The following is a 23,724-nucleotide window of genomic DNA, read 5'->3' as shown; positions in this document are numbered from 1 at the left end:
GCAACATCCGCTGGTTTCCTCTTTCTGGCGCAAAGTGGGCGATAAACAAACAAGAGAGAAAAGCCGATCAGCTGATCATTGATCAGTTTCATGATTGAAGTAGCAACAGGAGAGGGAGGGGGGAGAATGAGAGGAGAAGAGACAGCTGCAGCAAAGACAGAATAAATGCAGCTTTGTGTCTTTTTCCATTCTAGCTGAAGTACAGGACAAACTGCGTCTCTTCTCAGCTCAATACGAAACCCGTAATATTTTCTCTGAATGAGGGACCATTCCATTTTTTAAGGAGTCGCTGACAACTCTTCTAACTAACCTTATGAACAAAATAAAGTTCACATCATAGCACCCGCCCAGCTATATAGAAACTCCATCATGCTAGCTAGCAGGCAGTACGAGTTATTGTAACTGACTGTAAAAAGTCAGCACAATGAAAATAAACTCCACCTAAACTTGGTTTATATCTGACCCAGATAGACTGCAGGTCATAACTTCTTTCCTGAATTTCAGTTCACCTGACACTGGGACCGGAGGCCACCTCAGGTCTCTCCTCCTGCCTCCCTTTCCCTCATCCACCTGCTGGCCTCTGTGGAAGCTCCGCCATAGCCACCACCAAACAACTGAGTTAGTTTTACACATCGACCAGCATCTGGCCAATCCACCACCTCTCAGTCATCAGCCCACCCGGCAAATGCCCGGTATGCCCGATGGCCAGTCCAGCTATGTCAACCTGCAACCAAATCTGCAGCTCCATACAGCAATGTTACAACTTGGATTATATCTTATAACTCGTAACTCTTATGTTAGCTCCCCCCCAGCCTACTGTCTGAAATATTCAATGGTTGCAATAATTCTTTAAGTGTTATTTTTTCCTTGGTATTATAATGTCACCGAACTTTACTAAACTCAACAAACTTAATATTACTTACCAGGACATTTATTCTCACCTCATTTTCTTTCGCCAAAAAAATTGTTTTATGCGGTGCCGTCTTTCGTGCTTGGCTCTCCTTCCTTTGCTAACGTGATGCTCATAGTGCAGAACCCGATGCTGCATTCACTTACACTCGGATATCTGAGCGTCACTGTGAACGCATAATCGTACATTTGACTGAATTTTATTTTTTTAGCTTCGGGGTGGCACCTGGGGGGGCACAGGCCACCCCAGGTACCCCGCTGGACACGCCACTGTCTCAACCCGGTAAAAGATCTCAAATCATTAAAACCATGAAAAGTAAAGAATGTGTCCAGTGTTGAAACCTGCTAAAATGTGTGTGAGTCTGGTCTATAGGAAAGACACATGTATGTGTGTCACTGATGAACTTAATAAATTGAGCGTAAATCATCAGTATTTATTCATGTGTGCATTTGTAAAATAGTTTTAGTGTGGTCAGATTGTTTTGTGTTGTGTGGATTGAAACAGGACTTTGTGAGTCCTCAGAAGTTACAAATCACTGCACATGTTTGTAAATCTTAGTTAATCTTAGCACATGAATGATTTGTGTTTCCTCTGCAGGTGAAGGTAGAAAGTGTGTGAGCTGATGTGAATTGAGCAGCATGGATCAGTGTGAGGACAGAGAGGAGGGAGCCCCTCCCTCTAAAAGCACTCTGTGTGGGGAACATGAGAGCCAGACCAAAGCTCAGAGGTGAGATGACCATCTCTAACTGTCCATGACTCTTCTCCATGTCACAGCTCAGCACTCACATCACTGCTCCATCATTATTCACAGGAACCCACCTGGACCTCCACCCAGCTGTGTGTCCTTACAGAGTTACAGGTCTAAATATTATACCATTAATTTTAAAGTCTCTGCTGTAACATGAACTCTTTGATGTCAGTTTGGTGTCTGATTTAATTGATGTTGTTTCCTGGTCTCTAAACTGCATCTCAAAGGAAGTCACTGAACGAGGAATTCCTTTATTGTATAAAACGTGTCCAACATTTAAACTCCTGCTGCTCACATTAGGACCATCAATAGTCCAGCACAGTGTAAATGACTGTATTTACTTCTGGGTGGCGCTCTGTTCTCACACTGCCAACACTAGTTTGGAGTTTCCTTCTGCTCATGCTCAGCCTGCAAGACATATTTCTCTTCGGGGTGATGAAGGTTTTCTAAGTCTTCATCAGCTTCTGTGGCTGCAAATGAAAAACACATTTTTCTTCTAACAGGATCGAGGGGAGACCTGCTGGACCTGAACCTGAACCCAGCTGTGTGTCCTTAAAGAGTGACCGTTCTGCAGATCGTCCCATTGATTTTAAATCCCAGCCTTTGTCTGCTGCAGAGAGGTGAGCTTTGATTTAACTGCCTGATGTTGTTGTATATAAACTGCAGTGCAAACACGTCATTCCCTCAATCCCATTTAAACTGTCTGTTAAAAACAAGCCTTTGGTTTCTAAACAACTGATGCTCAGCTCATGTTTTCTTCATCAGTCATGTTGAGGGAAGTTAGAGGAGCTAACACTAACTTTGCTCCACAGATTTCACTTTTACTCACAAAACTCAGAGCATCAAAAATGACTCAAACACTGGTTATTATTTTAACTTCTACAAACTAAAGTCACTAAAGTCCACTTTTTCTCCACTTTTCTGAAAATCCATCAAATAAAAATCAAACTGTAATCTGCTAAAATGGTAAATGGTAAATGGCCTGTATTTGTATAGCGCTTTACTAGTCCCTAAGGACCCCAAAGCGCTTTACATATCCAGTCATCCACCCATTCACACACACATTCACACACTGGTGATGGCAAGCTACATTGTAGCCACAGCCACCCTGGGGCGCACTGACAGAGGCGAAATGTAGAATGTAGAAAAGCATTTCCTCTCTGACTTTGTGCCTATTGGAGATCAGTTCATCTTCTTCTCACTGAACTGTTGACAGAAACAGGAATTTGAAGCTTTTCCATGTAAATGTTTGGAGGCTTCATCAGTCCACACAGACTGTGCTGTTTGACTTGCTGAGTTGAGGTAGCTGGTGGCTGCTGCAGAGACCAGCATCACTCTGTAGCACTGACAGTAGTGGTACAGGAGGCCCTGACAGCTGAATGTCCTGCTCTAGTGTTGTGTTCAAATTTTTTCAGAAGGAATTCAGGAGAAAGATCTGTCGTTTAAAAAAGATTTAATTCAATTCAGCAGTTGAAATTACAAGTTTAACACAGCATTGCATTTGCTCACACCAAGGATAACCCTGAAACGGGTTGTACAGGTTTTTATACAGTGATAATAACAAATGATTATTATCTTCTTCCAACACCCATCCTGATGGCTCCTGCGAATCCTCCCGTCTGTTCAGTTCCTCGACCTCCTATCTGCTCCTTTCCTGGAAACGAAAACATACATAGCCTTGGCTAGCTGCTGATTCTAAGGCTCCATTCAGGACATGTTGTTCGGACTCCCTGACCAGAGAATATTCTGCTACTCATTATCAGTTGTGATGTGTAAGCATGTTGCAAATCTCTATGCACTTCTATGTCATTCCTACAATATTTCAAATCCAAACATAGCGCTGGACGAGGTTTTTGACCCTCAAAAGACAGAGTGCCAACTCATTTATGAGCACAGTTGCATTGTGTATATAAAAATAATTAAAACAGCTTTATTTAATCATTTTATAAACAATATAATAATTTTAAACCCTAACACTAGCCCGGCCTGGTTTTGCGAGCAACTCAGGAAAAGCCTTCAGAGTTAAAAACTGGACTCCTACTATTCTCTCCCAGCTGTATCAGAGTAGCCTGATCATCATCGGTGTTTTGAATTTTGTGGGTTTATGAAGGGCTTGGTGTTGTTGTTCTGTAGTGTTTCATCCTTTGAGTTTTGTTATCCATGTTTGTAGTTCTGCTCCTTGGTTGATGTTAGTTCCCTTTATGATCCCTCTTTCCCCAGTTGTGTCTTCTTGTCTATCCAGTCTGTCTGTGCTCTCTCTCTTTTAAGTCCTGCAGTTGTCTGCTGCAGAGAAGTGAGCTGTTAGTAACACGAACTCTTTGATGTCAGTTTGGTGTCTGATTTAAATTATGATTTTTTTGTTTCATGGTTTCTAGAATGCATCTCTGTAGGATAGCAGTGTCTCAAAGGACACACAAGCACATTGTCTCTTTTTAACTATTTATTTTAATCACAGGTGGAAATTTAGACATCAGACATCTCTATCCTAAACTATCATAGAAACAGCTGCTAGCAGTGGGTAGTTTGACTTTAGCCTAGTGGCTAAGCTAACAAACCAGCATGTCAGCTGTGCTCTGTGAGGATGATACGCTGCTCTAGAAAGCAAACTAAAGGTTTACAGCCCTTAAAGAGGATATCGCTATGATCAGTGGAAGATGAAAGCTTCATAGATGTGACACACATACAGTCTAAACACTGGCTTGCTCAGCGCAGCCCTCCAGGACACAGCTGTGTGGTTCCTTCCACCTGTCCTCACCCTTCTCCTGCTCCACACCTACACATCAGTGATCTGGGGCTGAAGTGGTAGTCCCCCAGTGACAAGAGGGACTCAGAGCTGTTTCTGAACCATAGCACGGGTTGTTTTAGCAGACTGCTTAGCCTCAGCACCGGGCTCCAAAACACAGAGCTGCTAACAGAGGATATATTAAAACTTTGAATTTGTTTTTGAAATCAGTCTTCTCTTTTCTAAACACACAGAGTCCATCCCAAATGCTTAGGGAGACAAATCCTAGCAGCTTTTGTAGTGTTGTTTGGTTTTACCAAATATATTATATAAAGAGATTAGAGTCTGTGATGACCAGTGTTGGTCAAGTTACTTGAAAAAAGTAATCAATAACTAATTACTGATTACTTCCCCAAAAAGTAATCCCGTTACTTTACTGATTACTTATTTTCAAAAGTAATTAATTACTTAGTTACTTAGTTACTTTTAAAAACACGATTTACAACCTGAATAGGTAATAAAGCAATAAATCTTTCAGCCCAATTCTACTTTTTCTGCATAATCCATCATACAAAATGTAATCAAATGGAAAAGTCTCTTTTTTAAACTTGTTTTATTAGTTTTAATCTTTTAACTTTATGCATCAAGCAAAAATTTAATTATATGCAACAGTCTCTGACTGGAAGAAATTTGTTTAACATTTAAACCTATTTTCTGCACATTCCAGCGCATAAAATAAAATGTGTTTTTTGTGTTTACACTCACTCTTTCAAATAGATGCAAGTAAAACACAGCAGAAAATAAATAAAATCAAAGACTAGCGGTCCTGTTGCTCTATTTTCACCTGTAAAGCAGGAGTGGGGTAGGCGGAGGTTTACCTTGGTGCAGGTGTGCCGCAGCGGTCAGTTGAAGAATCCGCGAGCTTCTCTGTGAATTTCACATTACGTCGTAGCGCACTCGGTGCTTGCTTGAAAGTTTAGGGGTTTTTTCGCTGTAAAAAGAAGTTTTCTTTCCACGCCAACGGACACTAATATTTTCGTCACTTTTTACAGAATCAAACTCAAAATAAGGTCAGTACTTCCACGCTTTAAACGCTGCATGCTCATACTCTCTCCCGCACTCGATGTATTATCCATTATTGATCTGCACACAGCTGTTGTCACAAACGTCGCACTCGCTTACGTCACTGTCATGAGACATTCTGGCAAAAAAATCACGGTTTTAGTAACGCAGTAACGCAGCGTTCCTACGTGAAAGTAACGGTAATCTAATTACCGTTTTTGCAATAGTAATCCCTTACTTTACTCGTTACTTGAAAAAAGTAATCGGATTACAGTAACGCGTTACAAGTAACTGTGGTAACGTTACAAGTAACGCGTTACTGCCCATCTCTGGTGACCACAAATGTATTCTGTTTCTTGTCCCAAACAAGCTGCTAGGAACAAGCTAAAATACTACATGTAGACACGCTTTTGACATACAACCTTCTGCAACCAATGATACCAAGTATCGCCTTTCCTTTTTAGTTGAACTGCTGTAGTTGTTCTGGCAATGACCTCATAAGGACCCCTCCAGCGTGGCTCCTTTCCAAAGACCACCCTCTTTTCGGGCTCCTTTGCTCTGCCACACCTCTTTTCCTGGGAAGAAGCCTCCTGTTGGGCCTCCTCCAACATATTGATGCCTGCCTCCGCTTCAGCAGTTACCTACACCCTTTGCTGTTGTCCTTTATAGCCTGCTGCTCCCTTTGCGGCTTCATCCGCTCTCTGATTTCCTCCTGCAACCAAGGTATTTTCCTGAGAGTGTCCTTCAATTCTCCCTGCTTCTTTTACCTCAATTCAGTTCTTTGTTTGCAGACTATAGCATAGCCACTTTGGCAACAGTGGAAAGGAAAAACTCCCTTTTAACAGGAAGAAACCTCCGCCAGAACCACGCTCAGGTACAGGCAGCCATCTGCTGCAACCGCTTGGCGTGAGATGACCGGGACTTTGAAGAGAGAGACCTAATATTTAATAATCCACATTTCACTATTTTATTCTTCGGTTCAGATTTGGATTCTGTATTGTTCTTGCTTTGTTATTATTTATGTTTAAATTGTTTATTGCTAGACTTGGTTTGTTGTTGTCTGTTTGGGAGCTGACATAGTCTCTATGGATAAGGGTCTTTGGCGGGGTAGCATCAGGAGAGAAGCTCCAGAGAGGCATGTTCCATGTTAAAAGCTAAAATATAACCAAAGAGATTATGCTAAACAAACAAAACCTTTCAATTGCCCAACCCTATCTGTCTCCTCAACGGGTTGTATGTTTTCAATGCTTCCTTATTATTTTGTCATAAATCAAACAAATAACTTAAGCTGTGTGACAGCACCTTGCGTTTACGCCAGGCTGTGAGCTGCCCTGAATCTACTTGCTACACCCTCCTTTCACCCAATTTAATTTTTCAATCCTAATTTAAAACTATTCCTGACTTTCCCTTCTCTCATCTGATCATCTCAAGCACGTCCTGTACCAAATTTGCTTCCTCTTTTCAAGCCCACATTTAATTACAAGCTCTACCACATTTGCCCTATATGGCTGTCTCTACATGTTTCCTATCAACTTAACAGAGTTATTCTCAGAACTCAGAGCTGATGTTCCCCTTTCCTAAGTCTGTATGTTCTAGAAGAGAGCAAGCTGCTAGTCGGTAAACAAGTTTATCATCACAAAAGTTATTAGGTAAAAAGTCACGTAGACATTTGCTTAGTAATCCTAAAAGAGCACATTTCATGTAGCTAATCACATATATACGATTTTCCTTTGACATATCTGTATGTGCAAGCCTAAGTTATAACCTCTTATTCTAGAAATCAAAAAGAACCTGAAAATAACAATTTCTGCCTCAGTTTTACCATACCTAAATTATCAAAAACCCCGAACGTCAACAAGTAATCCTAAAACCCATTTCAAATTAAACCTTAAATCCTGTAACTCCCCCCTTTTGTGACACATCTTATGTGTTACAAACTCAAAATCCTTCACTCGAGCTAAGGAAATTAAAAGAAAAAGGTTAGTCATATCATATTAGGTATACATGCTCCGGCCCTTCAAACCTGTGTTTAAGGAATGAAATCAGATTAATCATCATGTCAAATCTTTTCTTGGCTCCATCCAGAGCCTGCATCCTTGGAACGTCCTAGAAACAAAACCTGTGTGTTAACCAGAACTTCACATTTCATACTCAGTTTTCCCCACTTATGGTCCAACCTGTGTTATAAAAAGAAAACTTAAAACAGAACAGTTATCAGTCATGTGTTTAACCTTAGTCCAGTCTTTATCTCAGTGTCCAGTCGGTCCAACCTATGGTCTGCCTCGTCCGTCCATTCACCTGTCCATTCCCACACATTCACTCACACGCATTAACATCAGGTATTGCTAATAGTGGAGACTTCCCGCACAAATAATCAGACTTTCCACTCTCAGCAAAATCAACTCCTTTATTTTCTTTTTACTTTTTTTCTACGAAAATAGTTCTTTATACTTTTGGACTGGATTGGTTCGCTGCAATCCTTTTAGACAGGGACTCACAATCTGATCAGATCCCCACAGGTAACCTCTTTCCTCCGCCCATTGTAATCTGGAGAAGGTCACCTTATGTTTTGTTCTCCCGAGACTTTTGTCAGCGCTGTTATTCACTCTTTTGCAGGGCTGCTTAGAACAAAAATGAGAAGAAGAGAGCTGATTATTAGCTCATCAAAACACAAAACAAAATCACCTGACAGGTTTTTTCTAAGTGCACTGTTACAAAAATAATGGGCCCAATTCTACACATGTCCATGTTCAATAAAACTCCCTCTATTAAAACAAGAAAACAACACAAATCTAACCGATAGAAGTAACCCATCACTACAACAACAACCTCAACAATCTTAAACACATAACATTTTGCCACAAGTTCCTCAGGGTCCTGACTCTCTCAGATCAACTTAACATAATTTCACCTGCTCAAAACACAGAAAATCTCATTAAACGCCACACAACTTGCACACCATCAACGCTAAATTCTAAATTTTCTCTTCTAAAAACTACTACACACTAAACGAGTTGGACAACATGATAAACAGACTCCTATGCTAAACCTGCCATCTGATCTTCATGAACTCTTTTGTATTTTAAGGTTAATGCATTTTCTATTTGTGTGTGTGATTGTGTATATGTTTCTTTTTGTGGGGGTTTTCAGACTCCTTCACAAGGTTCCACTTAAACAGTCAGTTTTTCTCTTTCCCAAATTTGCTAACCCCAATTTTGATTTCCCACGTTAAATAACAGCATTCCTTGTCCTCAGCCAGAAGTTAGAGCTTGCTTTTCAGGTTCAGGGAACAATTCACCCTGAAAGACAATGAGTGTCTCCCCTCTTTGGCTCATCACTGGTCATTGTTAATGACATTTCCCCCTCTGCCTCAGCCCAACGGCTTTACCCTTGAAGTCCCGTCTCCACCAGTGAGTCCAAGCTCACCGTGACTTAGGTTCAAGCAATCGTGACTGTGCCTGCCTTAGGTTGTCCCTGGGTTTCGAGGTGGGATCTTACCCGTCATGGGCTATCCAGCCTTCCATGCTTGCCTGATACGGGGGCCAAGTGGGCACGGGTACTATGAGGGGAGGGGACACACTGGCTCTGGAAATTAAAGGAGTGTAAGCTGCTTTCTTCATTTCATCAGTATATTAAACTATCCCACTTCTGATTGTTTCCAACAATAATTTCACCTGTAACAATTTGTGTACGTGCGTTTTCTATTCATTAATGTAATTGTTAGTTCATGTATTTATTTTCTCGGTCTTTCTCTTTTCTAAAACATGTAATTAATATTTTTTCTTTTCTTAAGACATTCAGTCTCTAATTGCTCTGTTTTCATGTTGCAACGTCTCTCCCCAACTCACCAGCTATAATCAGACTTCCTGTTTGACGCACACACCCTCTGAAGTTTGCCTACGCACCCATTTTTCTCTCAGACTTCCACTTTTCCACTCACTCTCCTATGTGTTATTATTACTTATTTATTATTTTGTACAAGTCACACAGAATCATTCAAGTACTCACAACATTCACACACTTAGAATCACTCGAAATACGCTTTCGTAAGAGTATTTTATCAAACATGCTTGTTCAGAATTAGAAAGAGGAAGTAGACAACACTCAGTAACTGCGTCTGTCCTCTTAAAAGAGAAGAGAAATAAGCACATATGGGACAATTCTCCCCATCTTAGACAAAATGTGACCTTAAATGTCCTTTTCTAAGTCATGTTCTTCTCCATACACGACTCTTGGCCTCCAGGGCATAAAACTTTGAACATAATCTTTTACTTTACCAGAACCCTCATACGTGCAATAAGACTGCTATATGTGCAATTCTTTCTTTGACAAAGTTGTATTTTGTATTTTCTTACTCAGTTGTATATAGTATTGGTATTCTATTTTATTCTATTGTATATATTATTCTATTCTACTTTATTTTATTGCATTCCAGTGTTTTCTAATTTTTGCTGCATAACTTTGCACTTTTGCTGTAACCAAAACAAATTTCCCACCTGTGGGACTAATAAAGGTCATCTTTATTTTAACTAGCCCTAACCTAAATCCTGTCTCATCCACTGCTGAAATTCTAGTTCAATGCACACATGTGTTGCAGTTTAAAATTTAAAGAGGAAGTAACTCACACCTAAGAACTTTGTGTGTGTGTTAATGTCTGTGTCCCTTTAAATGAAAAAAGGTGAACACATGTGGTGAGTCCCCCTCAATTTACACAAAATATGACATTAAATATCCTTTTCTAATTCCTCTTGCTCTTTACACACCCTGAATGACCTCCAGGTCATAACCTTTGGACTTATCACTCTGATATAAGTCCACACAGCACACCAAGCACAGAGGAAATTCAACCTCAGTGCTTCAAAATTCTCCTCAAAATTCAGAAACTGTTTCTGTCATTTATCTGCCCAAGAACTTCATCATATGGACCTCGCCGGGTCCAGTAATCTTCAGCACATGTACATCACTGCGGCCAGTGCTAATTTGAAAGGCGGCGAGGCGTGATTGCGGGTGCCGCTCAGGTGCGTCCGCCTCCCCTGCAGCGGTGCTGCAGACCACGCCCCCGCCGCACGCATTAACCAGGTAAAATACATATTTAGGCAGAATTTTGCAAATATCTATTTTTCATTTTTCAGCAGCATAGTGCTTTTTTACCAATTATTTTTTAAAAGTCAGGTCAAGGCTCCAAAAGCCCAAAGGAGATATAAGGGAGGCGGCTCACAACAGTTTTTGTTTGCTGGATCATTTTAGTTCAGCTGGGTGTCTTTGCTTTTGTTATATTTCTTTAAGAGTTCAAAATGTGTTGATTACATAAATAAAATGTAATTTTCTCTGTAGCACTTCATGGATTTCATAAGCAGCACACCTTAGTTGTTCACACAAAGGTAGAAAACAATATAATATACAGTGTTATCTTCCTTTTAGATGTCAAAAAGTATTTGCGGCTCCCAGTGTTTTCTTTTGCATGTAAACCGGGTCCAAGTGGCTCTTTGGGTGTAAAAGGTTGCTGACCCCTGTCCTAGTCAAAAGTCAAGCCGTTCCTCACACAGTAATTCTTAATCCAACAGCCTTTGTGTTTTGAAACTAAAAAGAGGAAGGAACAGGGCCCAATTTTAACTGCGCATGTTGTCACTGAAAAACACACACACACAGACACAGACCCAGGGCAATTCTTCCTGGATCATTTATCAACATCCAAACTAACACAGTCCGCATTGATTATTTTCTGGACCTCAGCGGATCCACCAAAATTCATATAAATATATCAACCATTCACCGATTTATTTCTTTTCCTCAGACCACCAGATCTGTTACTTCAGCACAATAAACACTGATTTTCCTTCAAAATCAGTTTACCAAGAGCCACAAAACCATTTCTGACTGGATTTTCTGAACTTCTGTGTCACTTAAACATCCTGACAGCACCAGGTGTTTTCTGTCGGACTTCCTCGTCCGAAATTACTCTTTTTACTCACAAATAAGTGTATCTCAAAATGATCCTCTGATCATAGCTATTTCTGAGGCCACAACTCTCAGCAGCGCCACTTGAGTAAAATCTTAGTAAACGTCTTTACTAAGGGGGGAGTTCTTCAACTCCGTGACTAACACTTATTGAACCATAAACTGACCAATAAACTCTTATATTCTCTTATTCTTAAACTTGCATTGGTCTCTTTTTCTCTTCCACCATGAAAAACCATATAACCTTTTAACTCAGTACTGTCTGTTTCTCAAAGTTTCATTATCCTTGCTTCAAAGCTTGTCATTACTTCCAAGTTACTCATTCATTACTTCAACGTTTTACTTTATTCTCGAGAATTCAGTTTTACCCCTACTGCGCCAATTTGATAGTTAAGATCATCTACTCAGCGAACAGATAATTTAGAATTCAGCCAATTTGCACAAATTTGCTTATTGAACAGGTTTGTGCGTACCTTTTAATCTTTTTAGACCGGCCTTCTGTTCGCCTCATATCAGATCCAACCTTTTGGCCACATTTTGTTCTCTCTTATCTAATCTAAAAACTTCACGGTCTGCCTCGCCCATTCAATACACAGAATCTCTTTTCCCTTTTTCTTTGACAAGAGATACTCAAAAATTCTGCAAATTCTCTGCACTCCGGAGGAGGCTCACAGCTTTATTTATTACTCTGTTTCTGGTTGAATTAAAATAACTCTTATATTAGAATCACCCTGTCCAGTGATACTGTATTTCAAAATCACCAAATGCACTATGCAATGCAATCAATCAATGTGTCCGTTCTCTGTTAAAATTAAAAGGGGAAGTGACCGCACCCAAATTTTAACTGCACACTTTTTCCCCAGCAAGAAAAGAACGGAAAAAGAGACTTTTACAGCCTCTCACACACCCAGCCTGCAGCCGGCTGACACTTTAAATCATTTCAGACAGTTTCTTACGTCACAGTTTTCAGCTGTAACGTGTAGGTCACAGCGACCCGGATATCTACACAACGCACGTATTTTATGAGACTTCCCCAGGTCCACAGACTTCGAGGAAATGTCAACAGAAAACACAGCGCTTCACGGACCGCGGCGGGTCCACAAATGCACAGGTAATACTTCTTAATCGTCTCTCATAGCTCTCAGTATTTATTCTCAGAATTTCTTCAACACAACAGACCTTAGTTTCACTTTACTGCTCGCCTGGCTTTACTGCAAAACCTCAAGCTTACGGCTGGCCTGAGTTTCTCTTAGATCATATATCAACTCCTCGGACCTTTGCATTCGGTATTTATTCTTAACACATCACAATTCCTTACACACAAATCAGTCTCTTTTCTCTCTATTTCCTTAAAACAACGTCTCGGATTACTTTTAGCTCAGTACTGCTTCTCCCGAGCCGGCCATAAATGCAACAATACACTTAAGTTTCACTTTCGTTGCCAAGAAAGATTTTCATTTCAAACAAAACTCAAAACAGAGATCAACGGATGACCACTTGACTACCTATTTTAGAATTATTTTCCAATACAGCACAATTTCTGTTTAAGAGGTTTGTGCCTTACCTTTTTCTGTTATGTAGGCCCAATAGTCAAGCAACCACCGTGACGTCTGCCGTCCGATCACCTGATCTGGCCTCGACCTCCGCCGACAACAAACACCTGATCGTCAGTTGCCCGCATCCTCCACCAAATGAAGCGAGATCGATCAACTGCAGACCAGACAACAAACGACGGAGGCTCCAGAAAAGTGCAGTCAAAGGATGAGTTTATTAGCACAGGAGAAGACATATCAGGATATGTCCTCTGACAAAAATACATGTTGAGAACACTTTTAAAGCAGTGGGGTATCCGCCCCCCATGGCGTCAACACAAGACAAAAGTTCATCGTGTACAGTCAATGGTATATCTTGTACATGTTCAATAGCTATAAACAGACATATAACAGACACATAACTTCCCCTTTCTGCAACACCTTCCATGCACAATCATAGTCTTAAGCCTTCAGAGTGTCTGAGGGCTGGTTATCGCCTCCCGTCATCTGCTACTAAGTAGGTAAAAGGGCAGCCAGTTACAAAAAGGTCAAAGACACTTGGGCCTTCGCTCAGGCCTGTTGCTAGATTTATGTATTGTAAGCATGCATGCAATCAACCTGCTATGTTCTCATCCTCCCTCAACATGTATCACCTGGACACTCTCACCAGTGAAGCTTAAAACCCTTTTGGACGGAACATCAACTCGAAACAAGCACAGTTATGCAGTGTGTATAGAATGATCATAAATAAACCTGTGAATAGAAAGGTTAATGTGATGACAAACATATTCAATGCAATATGAACCCTGTAAACAATATTACTGTTAAAGTAATACTGTAAAACATGTTATTAATGCAGTCATTGTAAGGCAGATTATATGATAGCAATAAAAGAATCTCTGAATCCCAACAATGCTTAAAAGCAGCTCAAAAGAGAATTGACTGTATAGAGACCGATTGTGTCCAGAGGCGAGGCAGCGGTACCTCCAGAAAATAGCGTGCATTGGAAATGTGGACCCGTATGAAATACGGCCGTGGAGTAGAAACCCTGAAGACCAACCGCTATTGACGTAGCCTGACATATTTTCGTACCTTGTCTGTGGAGTCAGCGCGTACAAGTCGTCATTCAAACAAAGGTAAGTCAGCTCGAGTACTGCGAGTGAAATGCGTTTGATTTCTCTCCAAACATTCAGATTAGTGCAGCATAAATTCATTCATGAGGGGGAAATTACAGTGAGAACATGTGGAGGTTCTGTTAAAGGGATAACATAGTGAGTTCAGTGCATTGATGTGACATTGTCCTGAAGGATTTAGTTATTCTTTATGGTTAAAGAAATTGCAATGATTTATTTATATTTATTATAAATAATTCTAATTATACATCTTGCTTCCATGTTTGTATCCTGTGTCACTAAAAATACATTTGTAGTTTTATACATTGATTAATGACCTGCAGAATCTCCTTATTATATTAAGTGATTCATAATTGTCACTTTATGCTTTCTCCATCTTGAAAGTGATTACATCCTTACATTACATACTTTAGGTTCATTTTCTGCAGGCAGGTTTCTGAGAGAGAACAGGCAGATTTAGAATATAACATGCAGCGTTCTATAGATGGATACAAAAAGAAATGAAAAATTACATGTATGTGCTAACTTTCTAAACACTTTGTTACATTTATGATAAAGTAGATAAAACACATTTGTGTCGGCCTTGGCTCATTAATTCTTGTCTTTAAATGAACTTTGTGTGTGTTTCAGGTCCTTCACTCTCAAAGACTGAATGAACCAGCATTGCAGCCATGGGTCACTGTGAGCATCACAGGGAAGGTTGAAGCCACCCACTGCACCTGTATGGCCGGAGTCGAAGAGACCTGCAGCCATGTCGCTGCTCTTCTGTTTAATGTAGAAGCAACAGTGCGGATCCGTGGCACGAGGACTGTTACAGATGAACCTGCATACTGGGTTTTGCTGGGTAATATGACCAAAATACAGCCAGACGTTGGCCATAAGACTTCTCCTCTTCAGCTGCCCAAAAAAGGCTCTTGATCAAACATAAACAGACCATCCGTAGTGACAGGTAAAAGGAGCCGTCCTCAAAAAAGAAAAATCCCACCTGCTACTGTGGAGGAGTTGTCACTGCTATAATGCCATAATGTTTTATCTAGGGGTCTAGATTTATGCCCGTAGTGCACTGCCATGTAAATAATTTGCATTTACTGAATATGTACTGACTGAGTACCACTGTTCAAAAATTCAATAAAGAAACAAACTAATTTTTGCCTCTTTTTTTTTTTAATTAAAACCAGTTTATAGAACATCACATCAGTTATAATGTAGAATCCATGTCATTTATAGTTTATAAAAGACAAAATGTTTACACAAAATCATGACAGTGTTTACATGATATCACCCACTACTAACATTACTTTATTTACTGTATCTTTTGAAAAAAATACCGCTATTTAAACAGCACAAGACTTAAGAAATATTTAACAGGAGCAAGTTTCATTTTTCCCTGGTTTTACTACCACACTGTTCACCAAAACGGCAGCAACCTTCACCATCTTATCCAGGAGGGTCACCTCTTCACCCTCACATGGAAGAAGTAATCTGATTGGCATGGTGGTATGTTTGAAGCAGGTCCCTTGTGTAGCGCTGGAACCCAGTCACGATGTGTTTCATCCATTTCATAGGCTGGTTTGCTGCAATAATGCCAAATAATTAGCAACTCTATAAATAGAAGTTAGTTCTGCAAAATCACTCAGTAGGATGTTTGTTCTAATTTGCTATGACCATCGAAAATAAAACTAATAGGCTATAAAGAGTGATATGAACATATTTTAGAACTTACCGGAATGAAAATGTCTGGAGCACACCAACAGATATTTGGAGATGGAAGAGAACTGGATATCAGCTTGTCTCACAGCTGCTATCCAGGCTAGACGCCTTCGTTTGGTAACATCCGATACACGAGCTGCCTCATGTTGCTTCCAGGTTGGGAAAGAATGAAAAGATAAACCATTTTCAAGCTTATTCTCTTGCCGGTCGTGCGATCGAACATTGCAGCCGACCACACAGCAAGAACTAACCATGGCTGTTGTGTGTGCCTTCGCTCCTTTTCGCTTGCGCTTTGCTTAGACCCCCAAAATGGCGATCGGGCCAAAATCCTTTCCACGTCCACCCCCGTGACATCACGCTCCAAAGCCCTAGAGACAAGTCACCAGGCTAACCCAGAGACGGTACAGAAGGTGATTTGTTAGTGTTCTCTTTGATTGTTTTCTTTCCTTAGTCTTTCCTACCTCTCCTCCTTCTTTGTAATTCTTGTTTGATTTGACATTAGGACCAGTGTGCAGTGTGGGTTCCCCTCAGACTGAGTGGGAGAGGGTTGGCCCACTGCATGGCTCCCTGACTCTTACCGAGTCAGCAGTCGGTTGATTGTAATAACTGAGAGTGGGAACACCGATCTTTTTCCTCTCCCTATGCTGGCCCCTCTCAAAGTTTCTGAACATGTTTTCTGTTGCAGATATGCTAACAATGCTAATGTTAAAGGCTGCATAACTAAGCTCAGCTGGGACAAGAACTACATGTTGTGTTGTTAAATAACAAAGAAGCAGCACAGGCAAAGATGTTTGGACTTGTGTGTGTTTTGATCCTGCAGCTGGGGCAGCTGTCAGAAACCACATCTGTAATGTGGCACCGAATACAGTCTGACTGGAAAGCTGTTTTTACATTCATTCATGTTTTAGCTGCTTAGAGTTTATGCTGGAGGGGAACCTGCTCACCTTGGATATGTTTCTGTAACTAATCAGTTACTTCTGTAAAGTACTCAAAATGAACTAAACCGAGCTAATCTGCACACTGACTGGAAAACATGAAGGATATAAGTAGCCCCTCTGATGGAAGGCTTTTATTGTGAAGTATTTGCAGGAAGTGTGTATTCATAGCAAACTGTAGGCAGATCACTGAGTGTTTAATAAGACAGGCAGACAGGAAAAGCAGCTCATTAGTGTCAATGAAATCAAAGAAGCATCACTTTGTTTCCAGACTGAACGCTGCCTTCAAACAAAAGTATCTCCACTTTTACTCTTCTCTGTGACCATCAGAATTTCTGGACCATCTTTTAATTTTGGAAATTTTAGCACAGTCAGTAAATGATTTAGTGATAAAGAAATGTGTTCACAGAGAGAGGAAGAGGAGTGGTGTTTGTGAGGAGGAGCAGCTGTCCTGCTGTGCTTTGTGTCAGGACGTCCTGAAGGATCCAGTCTCTACCAGCTGTGGACACTGGTTCTGCAGACAGTGCATCTCCTCATACTGGGACCAGTCTGCTTCATCAGTAGACTCCTCCAGTCCCCAGTGTGGAGAAAGATCCAGAACCAGAGCTGGACTGCAGACAGCCAGTCAGAGCAGCTGTGTACAAAGTAAGACTGAACATCTGTCTGCTGATGGACTCATTTCTAAAAACTGGACTTCTTGTTGTTGTTCAGACATTAAAGAGTTTTCTTTCTGTTTTTCTTTCTTTCAGCAGATGTTGGTCTGCAGGAGGTTTTAGATGAACATAAGATCAGTCTGAGGAGGAGATGTGAACGTGTGACTGAAGGAAGTGATGAAACAGGAAGTAGAACCCTCCTCAACACGATCTACACTGAGCTCTACATCACAGAGGGACAGAGTGAAGAGGTTCATACCCAACATGAGGTGAGGCAGCTGGAGACAGCTTCCAAGATGGACGCCCTCCATGGCACTCCAATCAGGTGCCAGGACATCTTTAAAGCCTTACCTGACCAACAGAGACCCATCAGAGTGGTTCTGACCAACGGCGTTGCTGGTGTTGGAAAAACCTTCTCAGTGCAGAAGTTCACTCTGGACTGGGCAGAGGGCTTGGAGAACCAACATGTCAGTGTGGTGGTTCTGCTTTCATTCAGGGAGCTGAACCTGATCAGAGATGAGCAGTACAGTCTTCTGGAGCTGCTCCATGTTTTCCATCCAACATTACAGAAGGTCACAGCAGAGAAGCTGGCTGTCTCTCAGCTTTTGTTAATCTTTGACGGCCTGGATGAAAGCAGACTTTCATTGGATTTCACCAACAGGAAGCTGCTGTCTGATGTCACACAGAAGTCATCAGTCCAGCCAGCTGCTGACAAATCTCATCCAGGGAAATCTGCTTCCCTCGCTCTCATCTGGATAACTTCTCGACCTGCAGCAGCCAATCAGATCCCTCCTACATGTGTTGACAGGCTAACAGAAGTACGAGGCTTCACTGACGCCCAGAAGGAGGAGTACTTCAGGAGGAGATTCAGTGATGAAGAGCTGTCCAGCAGAATCATCTCCCACATGAAGACATCCAGGAGCCTCCACATCATGTGTAGTATCCCAGTCTTCTGCTGGATCACTGCTACAGTTCTGGAGCACATGTTGACTACAGAGCAGAGAGAAGAGTTGCCCAAGACCCTGACTGACATGTACTCACACTTCCTGCTGGTTCAGACAAAGAGGAAGAAGAACAAGTACCATGAGGGACATGAGACGAGTCCACAGGAGCTGACGGAGGCTGACAGGGAAGTTCTTCCTGAAGCTGGGGAGGCTGGCGTTTGAACATCTGGAGAAAGGAAACATCATGTTCTACCAAGAAGACCTGGAGCAGTGTGGTCTGGATGTGACAGAGGCCTCAGTGTACTCAGGAGTTTGTACAGAGATCTTCAAAAGAGAGTGTGTGATCTTCCAGAAACCAGTTTACTGCTTTGTTCATCTGAGCATTCAGGAGTTTCTGGCTGCAGTCTACATGTTCCACTGTCACACCAACAGGAAGACAGAGGTGGTGGACGACTTCCTGGGACAAACTCATTGGAAATCAGCTCTGGATGATTTCCTGAGCAGAGTCATGAAGAAATCCCTCCAAAGTAAAGATTGTCACTTGGACCTGTTTGTTCGCTTCCTTCATGGCCTCTGTCTGGAGTCCAACCAGAGACTCTTAGGAGGTCTGCTGGGTCAGACAGAGATCAGTCCAGGAATCATCCAGAGAGTCATCGACAACCTGAAGAAGATGAACACTGATAAAATCTCTCCAGACAGAAGCATCAACATTTTCCACTGTCTGATGGAGATGAACAACCTCTCAGTACATTCAGGAGATCCAAGAGTTCCTGAAGTCAGAGAACAGATCAGAGAAGAAACTCTCTGAGATCCAGTGCTCAGCTCTGCCTTCATGCTGCAGATGTCAGAGGAGGTTCTGGATGAGTTGGACCTGCAGAAGTACAACACATCAGAGAGGGGACGACTGAGACTGATTCCAGCTGTGAGGAACTGCAGAAAGGCTCGGTGAGTCCAGATGTGATCATTAACATCATTAATTAGTGTAGATTAGTAGTTCAGTTCTTCAGATATACACAGTACTAAACGACTCTCATTAGTTTGAGTTTCTCAAATAAAATTGTATTTTCTGTTGATCAGGAAATGTGTGTGTGCACTTAGCATGATCCTGCATTGGTAGTCGTATGTTGTGTGTTGTAGACTCACATCTACATGTAGTACCTGTGTTGTGTCATTAGGGGGCAGTATTTTAAATCTGCTTGCTGCTGTTGTTGGTCTTTCAGACGCTCCTGTTAGAGAGACAGAAATAAGATTCTATGAAGAGCTTCTTTGTAGTGAAGTGAACTCTAATGTTAAAAACAGTGACAAACATCCAGAGCAGTCACCCGTCTGAGCTTCTCCTCTGTGCTCTTTGATTTGTGATGGTTTTTCTTACTCCACCAGCTCTCTGTTTCTGTTTCTTCTTAGGCACTTTATCAGCTAGTGAACAACTATGGGCTGTTATTGTAGTGTGTGTGTGTGTGGGGGGGGGGGGGGGGGGTGTCACTAAGTCTCTTTCAGCTCTTTGAGTTCGTCATCTCTGTGATTAATGAGGAAATAAAGTCAGACACATAAACATGGTGAGTGAGGATGAAGGTGCTGAGGAAGACTGGTTTAGTGTGATTAAAGTGTGATGTCCTGATGTCCCTGAGTGGTTCAGAGTGAGGGCTCAGAGGTGAACCAGCTGTGCTCTCTTACTGCTAACAGGGACAAACTGAGTGAGAAGACACTGCTGACATCTGGACTGAACATGTGTCAAATATGTGAGCTAACGCTGATGTCACAGGCAGCTCATGGATTCACTCTCATTCCCTGCTGCTGCTCCTAATGAGGAATGTCTGACATCATTTCCTCATTAATCACAGAGCTGATTGTTCAGTGTTCAGTTGTTGCTGCTGAAATGTCGTCCCTATTTTCTGCTGATGGAATTCACTGCTGTGTTTCTTGCTGCTGTTTACATCCCCGAGCTTACTTCCTGGCAGCGCTCGCCAAACGTCATGATGTCATCAGTGCTTTATAGACGGTGGGAGGTTTAGGTTGTAACCACAAAGTGTTTGTGTCCGTACGCTGCAGCCTTCCACACCATTCCTTTATTGTACAGACTCAGCACAGAGCAGCTCCATGTATCCCAAATCCAAGAGTAGAGAACAGATTTGAAGTCTGTCACATCCATGTAGTCACAGCTGTTTTCACCATGTTTCCACTGATATTAATCCTGTTCAGTGACACGTTTCCTATCAGTGAATATGTTCTTTAGAACGTCCATTGACATGTTTAAGTGTCCTGCTGGAAATCACTCACATCATCCATGAAATCCATGAAAAATCCTTTTAGTTTTTCTAACTTCACCGTCTGTCCTCTCTCTCTCTCTCCATCTTCCTCACTGCTTCTTTCCACTGATAATCACACAAACATTGTATTCAAACTCCAAAATAACACAATAATATCATCTGATGATCATTATTATAAGAGCAGGATCCATATTTGATATCAGAGTAACACACTGCTTGGTCATGTGCAGTCATCATCAGTGAATGTGGGTCAAACAGAAGCTTTCTGATTGGTTGCTGACCTTAGTTATTTGTCTACTCTCACCTGTTTCTGTTTGCTCTCTCTTTGCTGTATCCATCCTCTCTCTCCTTTCTCTCCCTCCTCTGTCTTTGTACCGTCACTCAAGTTCAATGGAAACAGTGACATTTACAAACCAATCAAAGACAAACCCATCCATGTCAGTTTATAACAATATTCAAACTGAATCCAGGCTGCTGCTGGATAGACAGGTAACACAATTTTGACTTGATGTCACCTGGATCTGGAGTCATAAACACTGAAGCCCAGAACAGGAAGACAATTTTTTCTACCAACTGGCGATAAGAGTAAGAGGAGCTGAAGCATAGATGTGAAGAGCAGATGTTCATCAGATTATAAAATCACTCTGTTTTGTCTTCATATACATTCAGTCTGTGTTTATAATGCAGATTTTCTGCTTTTATAATAACACATTTTATATTTTCTGTAATCACAGACTGACTCAGTGTGGACTCTCAAAGATTCACTGTGAAGTTGTGGCCTCAGCTCTGAAGTCCAACCCCTCCCATCTGACAGAACTGGACATGAGTAGAAACAAGCTGCAGGATTCAGCAGTGAAGCTTCTGTGTGCTGGACTGGAGAGTCCAAACTGTCGACTGGGAGACTCTGAGGTGAGTTCACTGACTGCAGCTGTTGTTGTTTTTCTATATTTCCGATCTTTGATGTTTGAAACTTTCTTTAGTTCCTAAATGTTCAGGATGTGTCTGAAGACAAATGTGAAGAAGTTTGAGTGCTTTCAGAAATGCTGTTGTCTTTCCAAACGACTGAACAACAGTTTTTCCTTTTGGCTCAAAATAGAAGTGACAGACTTGAGCAGGGTTCATTTAACGGCTGACAGAAGTGGAGTGGTGACCGGGAGATGTTTGACAGGAAAGTTTTTCAGCCTCCACAGGTTCATGTTGTGCTCCATCAATCAGTGAAGATGAAGTCAGTACTGATGAGGCTGTAGAGTGTGTGAGGGATGTGAATGAGGCTGTTGAAGATCTGACGATAGCACATAAAAACAGGCTGCAGAGACTTTGAGCTTCTGTGGAAACAGAGAGAGAGAAAAGAAAGACATGAATGTCAAAGCTAATAAAGGTGAAGTTAGGAGCTGTGATGATGTTCATGGTGTCAGAAGCTGATATGGCTGCTACAGAGACGACCCACACAGCTGCTGTCGTGAGGTGTGTGTTAAAGCAGAGGAACAACAGAACAGCCTAACACAGGCCCAAACATGACAACAAAGCAGGATTCAGGCTCTGTGAGAGGATTTCAAACAGAAGCTGGAGAAGAGAAATGACTACATAAAAGAAGGCAGCTGAGACCAGTCCAAGTGTTTCCATGGAGCCCAGTCTAACATTCATTTGTAGTACGATGACCATATTTTGATTTCCAAAAAAGAGGACACTTGGCCCAGTCATGAAGAACTTTAATAATACTGTTTGCTTAAAGAAAACTTTAACATATTTTAACGATGCCTTCTCTGTGCGGTTAATGAATGGTGAAATAAAAAATGTCATATAGGCTTTTACAAGTCAACAAGTGCAAAAAAAGAGTACGGTTGGTCACCCTAATTTATACACAAACGTAACAGAAGTAAATGGGGAAATAATCCATAGTTTCAAATGTAGAAATAGTTCTTAGTTCATTTACAGTTTAATACAGTTCATGAGGAAATTAGAAATGTTCAAAACAGCAGCTGAGAAGAATTCTGCTTCACAAAGGTGGATCAAATTCCAATAGTTTGTGATGCACTTGAACGCAGCGTGAGCAGTTCAATGCCTAACCCCACAGAGACTGTCAGTCTGGACTTTTCTTTATTTCTATTGGCTGTCAGTGAGATTTCAGAGCAATCAGAGACTGTGGATCTGTGTATGAAGTCTAATTCATGTGCAGTTGTTGAAGTTGTAGAATGAGAAATGGCAGTTTTGGGGTATTTCCTGCTTTCATTGTCCTGCTTGTGCTGATGAAAATGTTTATTGACGTGTGAATTCATTCTTCAACGCTCGATTCTGCCTGAACAACGTGAAAATTTTGCTTTTCTTATTTTGTGAAATACAATTCAACGCACTGAAGCATCGAGTTGTTCCATTATCCAACAATGAAAACAGGAAACAGAGACAGCTGGCCTTCAAAGTAAAAGCTGCTCCTTTTGAAATGACATAAATGATCTAAGTGCCTAAATATTAAACACAGTTGACATATTTGTGTGAGTGTTGCAAAGCTGATGGCCGATGGCTGCGTCTGCTGCAGTGTTGTGATTCAGGTGTAGATGTAATGACTCATTCATCACATTGATTCCTTCCATAAAGCTCCTTTTTCTCTCACTTTGGCTCAGCATTACTAAAAACACAAGAACTGTTTTTACTTTGTAAGAAATCTCAGACTCTTTCTGCCCGTGTCTGACACCTGTTGCATTATGGGTAACAGGGATTCCAGGCTAGCCAATCAGAGTAGAGTTTGACAATAAAGTCAAAGATGGCCTCCAGGTGGGACATGATGGCCGACATGACTGCAGACTGGAGCCTGAACCAGGATCTGCCAGTTCCATGTAATCCCATCATTTTAATGTCATTATGTTCTGGATCACATCTGGAAACATCACTTCCTATTTTATAGTTCACACTAAATCCATGATGGCTCCATGTGGCCACAGCTGGATGTTCAGCTTACAGAGCCCTGGGCACTTCTTTTCCTTCTTCAATAATTAGACATACAGGGCACACAGTGTGTGTACAGAACAGCTGAAATCATTATGGAGGCCTCACTGGAATATGGAAGTATCACAGTACAGCTTCACTGAAGCTTTAAAGTCTCTGATATGAAATGAGAAATGAAGCAGCCAGAGCTTTTTCATGAGTGGAAATCCA

General features: G+C 41.4%; 1 protein-coding gene across 1 annotated transcript; it reads left to right on the top strand.

Moving 5' to 3' along the window:
* Window positions 1-669: 669 nt before the first annotated feature.
* Window positions 670-19,115, top strand: LOC134623540 (uncharacterized). Its single transcript, XM_063468631.2, has 6 exons — window positions 670-692; window positions 1,508-1,637; window positions 2,162-2,278; window positions 17,120-17,355; window positions 17,460-17,862; window positions 18,740-19,115. The coding sequence occupies exons 2-6, from the start codon at window positions 1,549-1,551 to the stop codon at window positions 19,113-19,115; spliced, it is 1,221 nt and encodes a 406-aa protein (XP_063324701.2). The 5' UTR covers window positions 670-692; window positions 1,508-1,548.
* The last annotated feature ends 4,609 nt before the right edge of the window (window positions 19,116-23,724 follow it).

Source organism: Pelmatolapia mariae, unplaced genomic scaffold (assembly GCF_036321145.2).
Source record: "Pelmatolapia mariae isolate MD_Pm_ZW unplaced genomic scaffold, Pm_UMD_F_2 NODE_ptg000735l+_length_26863_cov_1, whole genome shotgun sequence".
Taxonomy (NCBI): domain Eukaryota; kingdom Metazoa; phylum Chordata; class Actinopteri; order Cichliformes; family Cichlidae; genus Pelmatolapia; species Pelmatolapia mariae.
Note: the sequence above shows the minus strand (reverse complement) of the source record. Positions and strands in the feature narration are given on the sequence as shown.

Coding starts and splice junctions, on each gene's coding strand:
- LOC134623540 (XM_063468631.2), top strand. CDS start 1,549: ATGGATCAGTGTGAGGACAGAGAGGAGGGAGCCCCTCCCTCTAAAAGC. Junction 1,638..2,161: donor AGCCAGACCAAAGCTCAGAG/GTGAGATGACCA, acceptor TTCTTCTAACAG/GATCGAGGGGAGACCTGCTG. Junction 2,279..17,119: donor CCTTTGTCTGCTGCAGAGAG/GTGAGCTTTGAT, acceptor ATGTGTTCACAG/AGAGAGGAAGAGGAGTGGTG.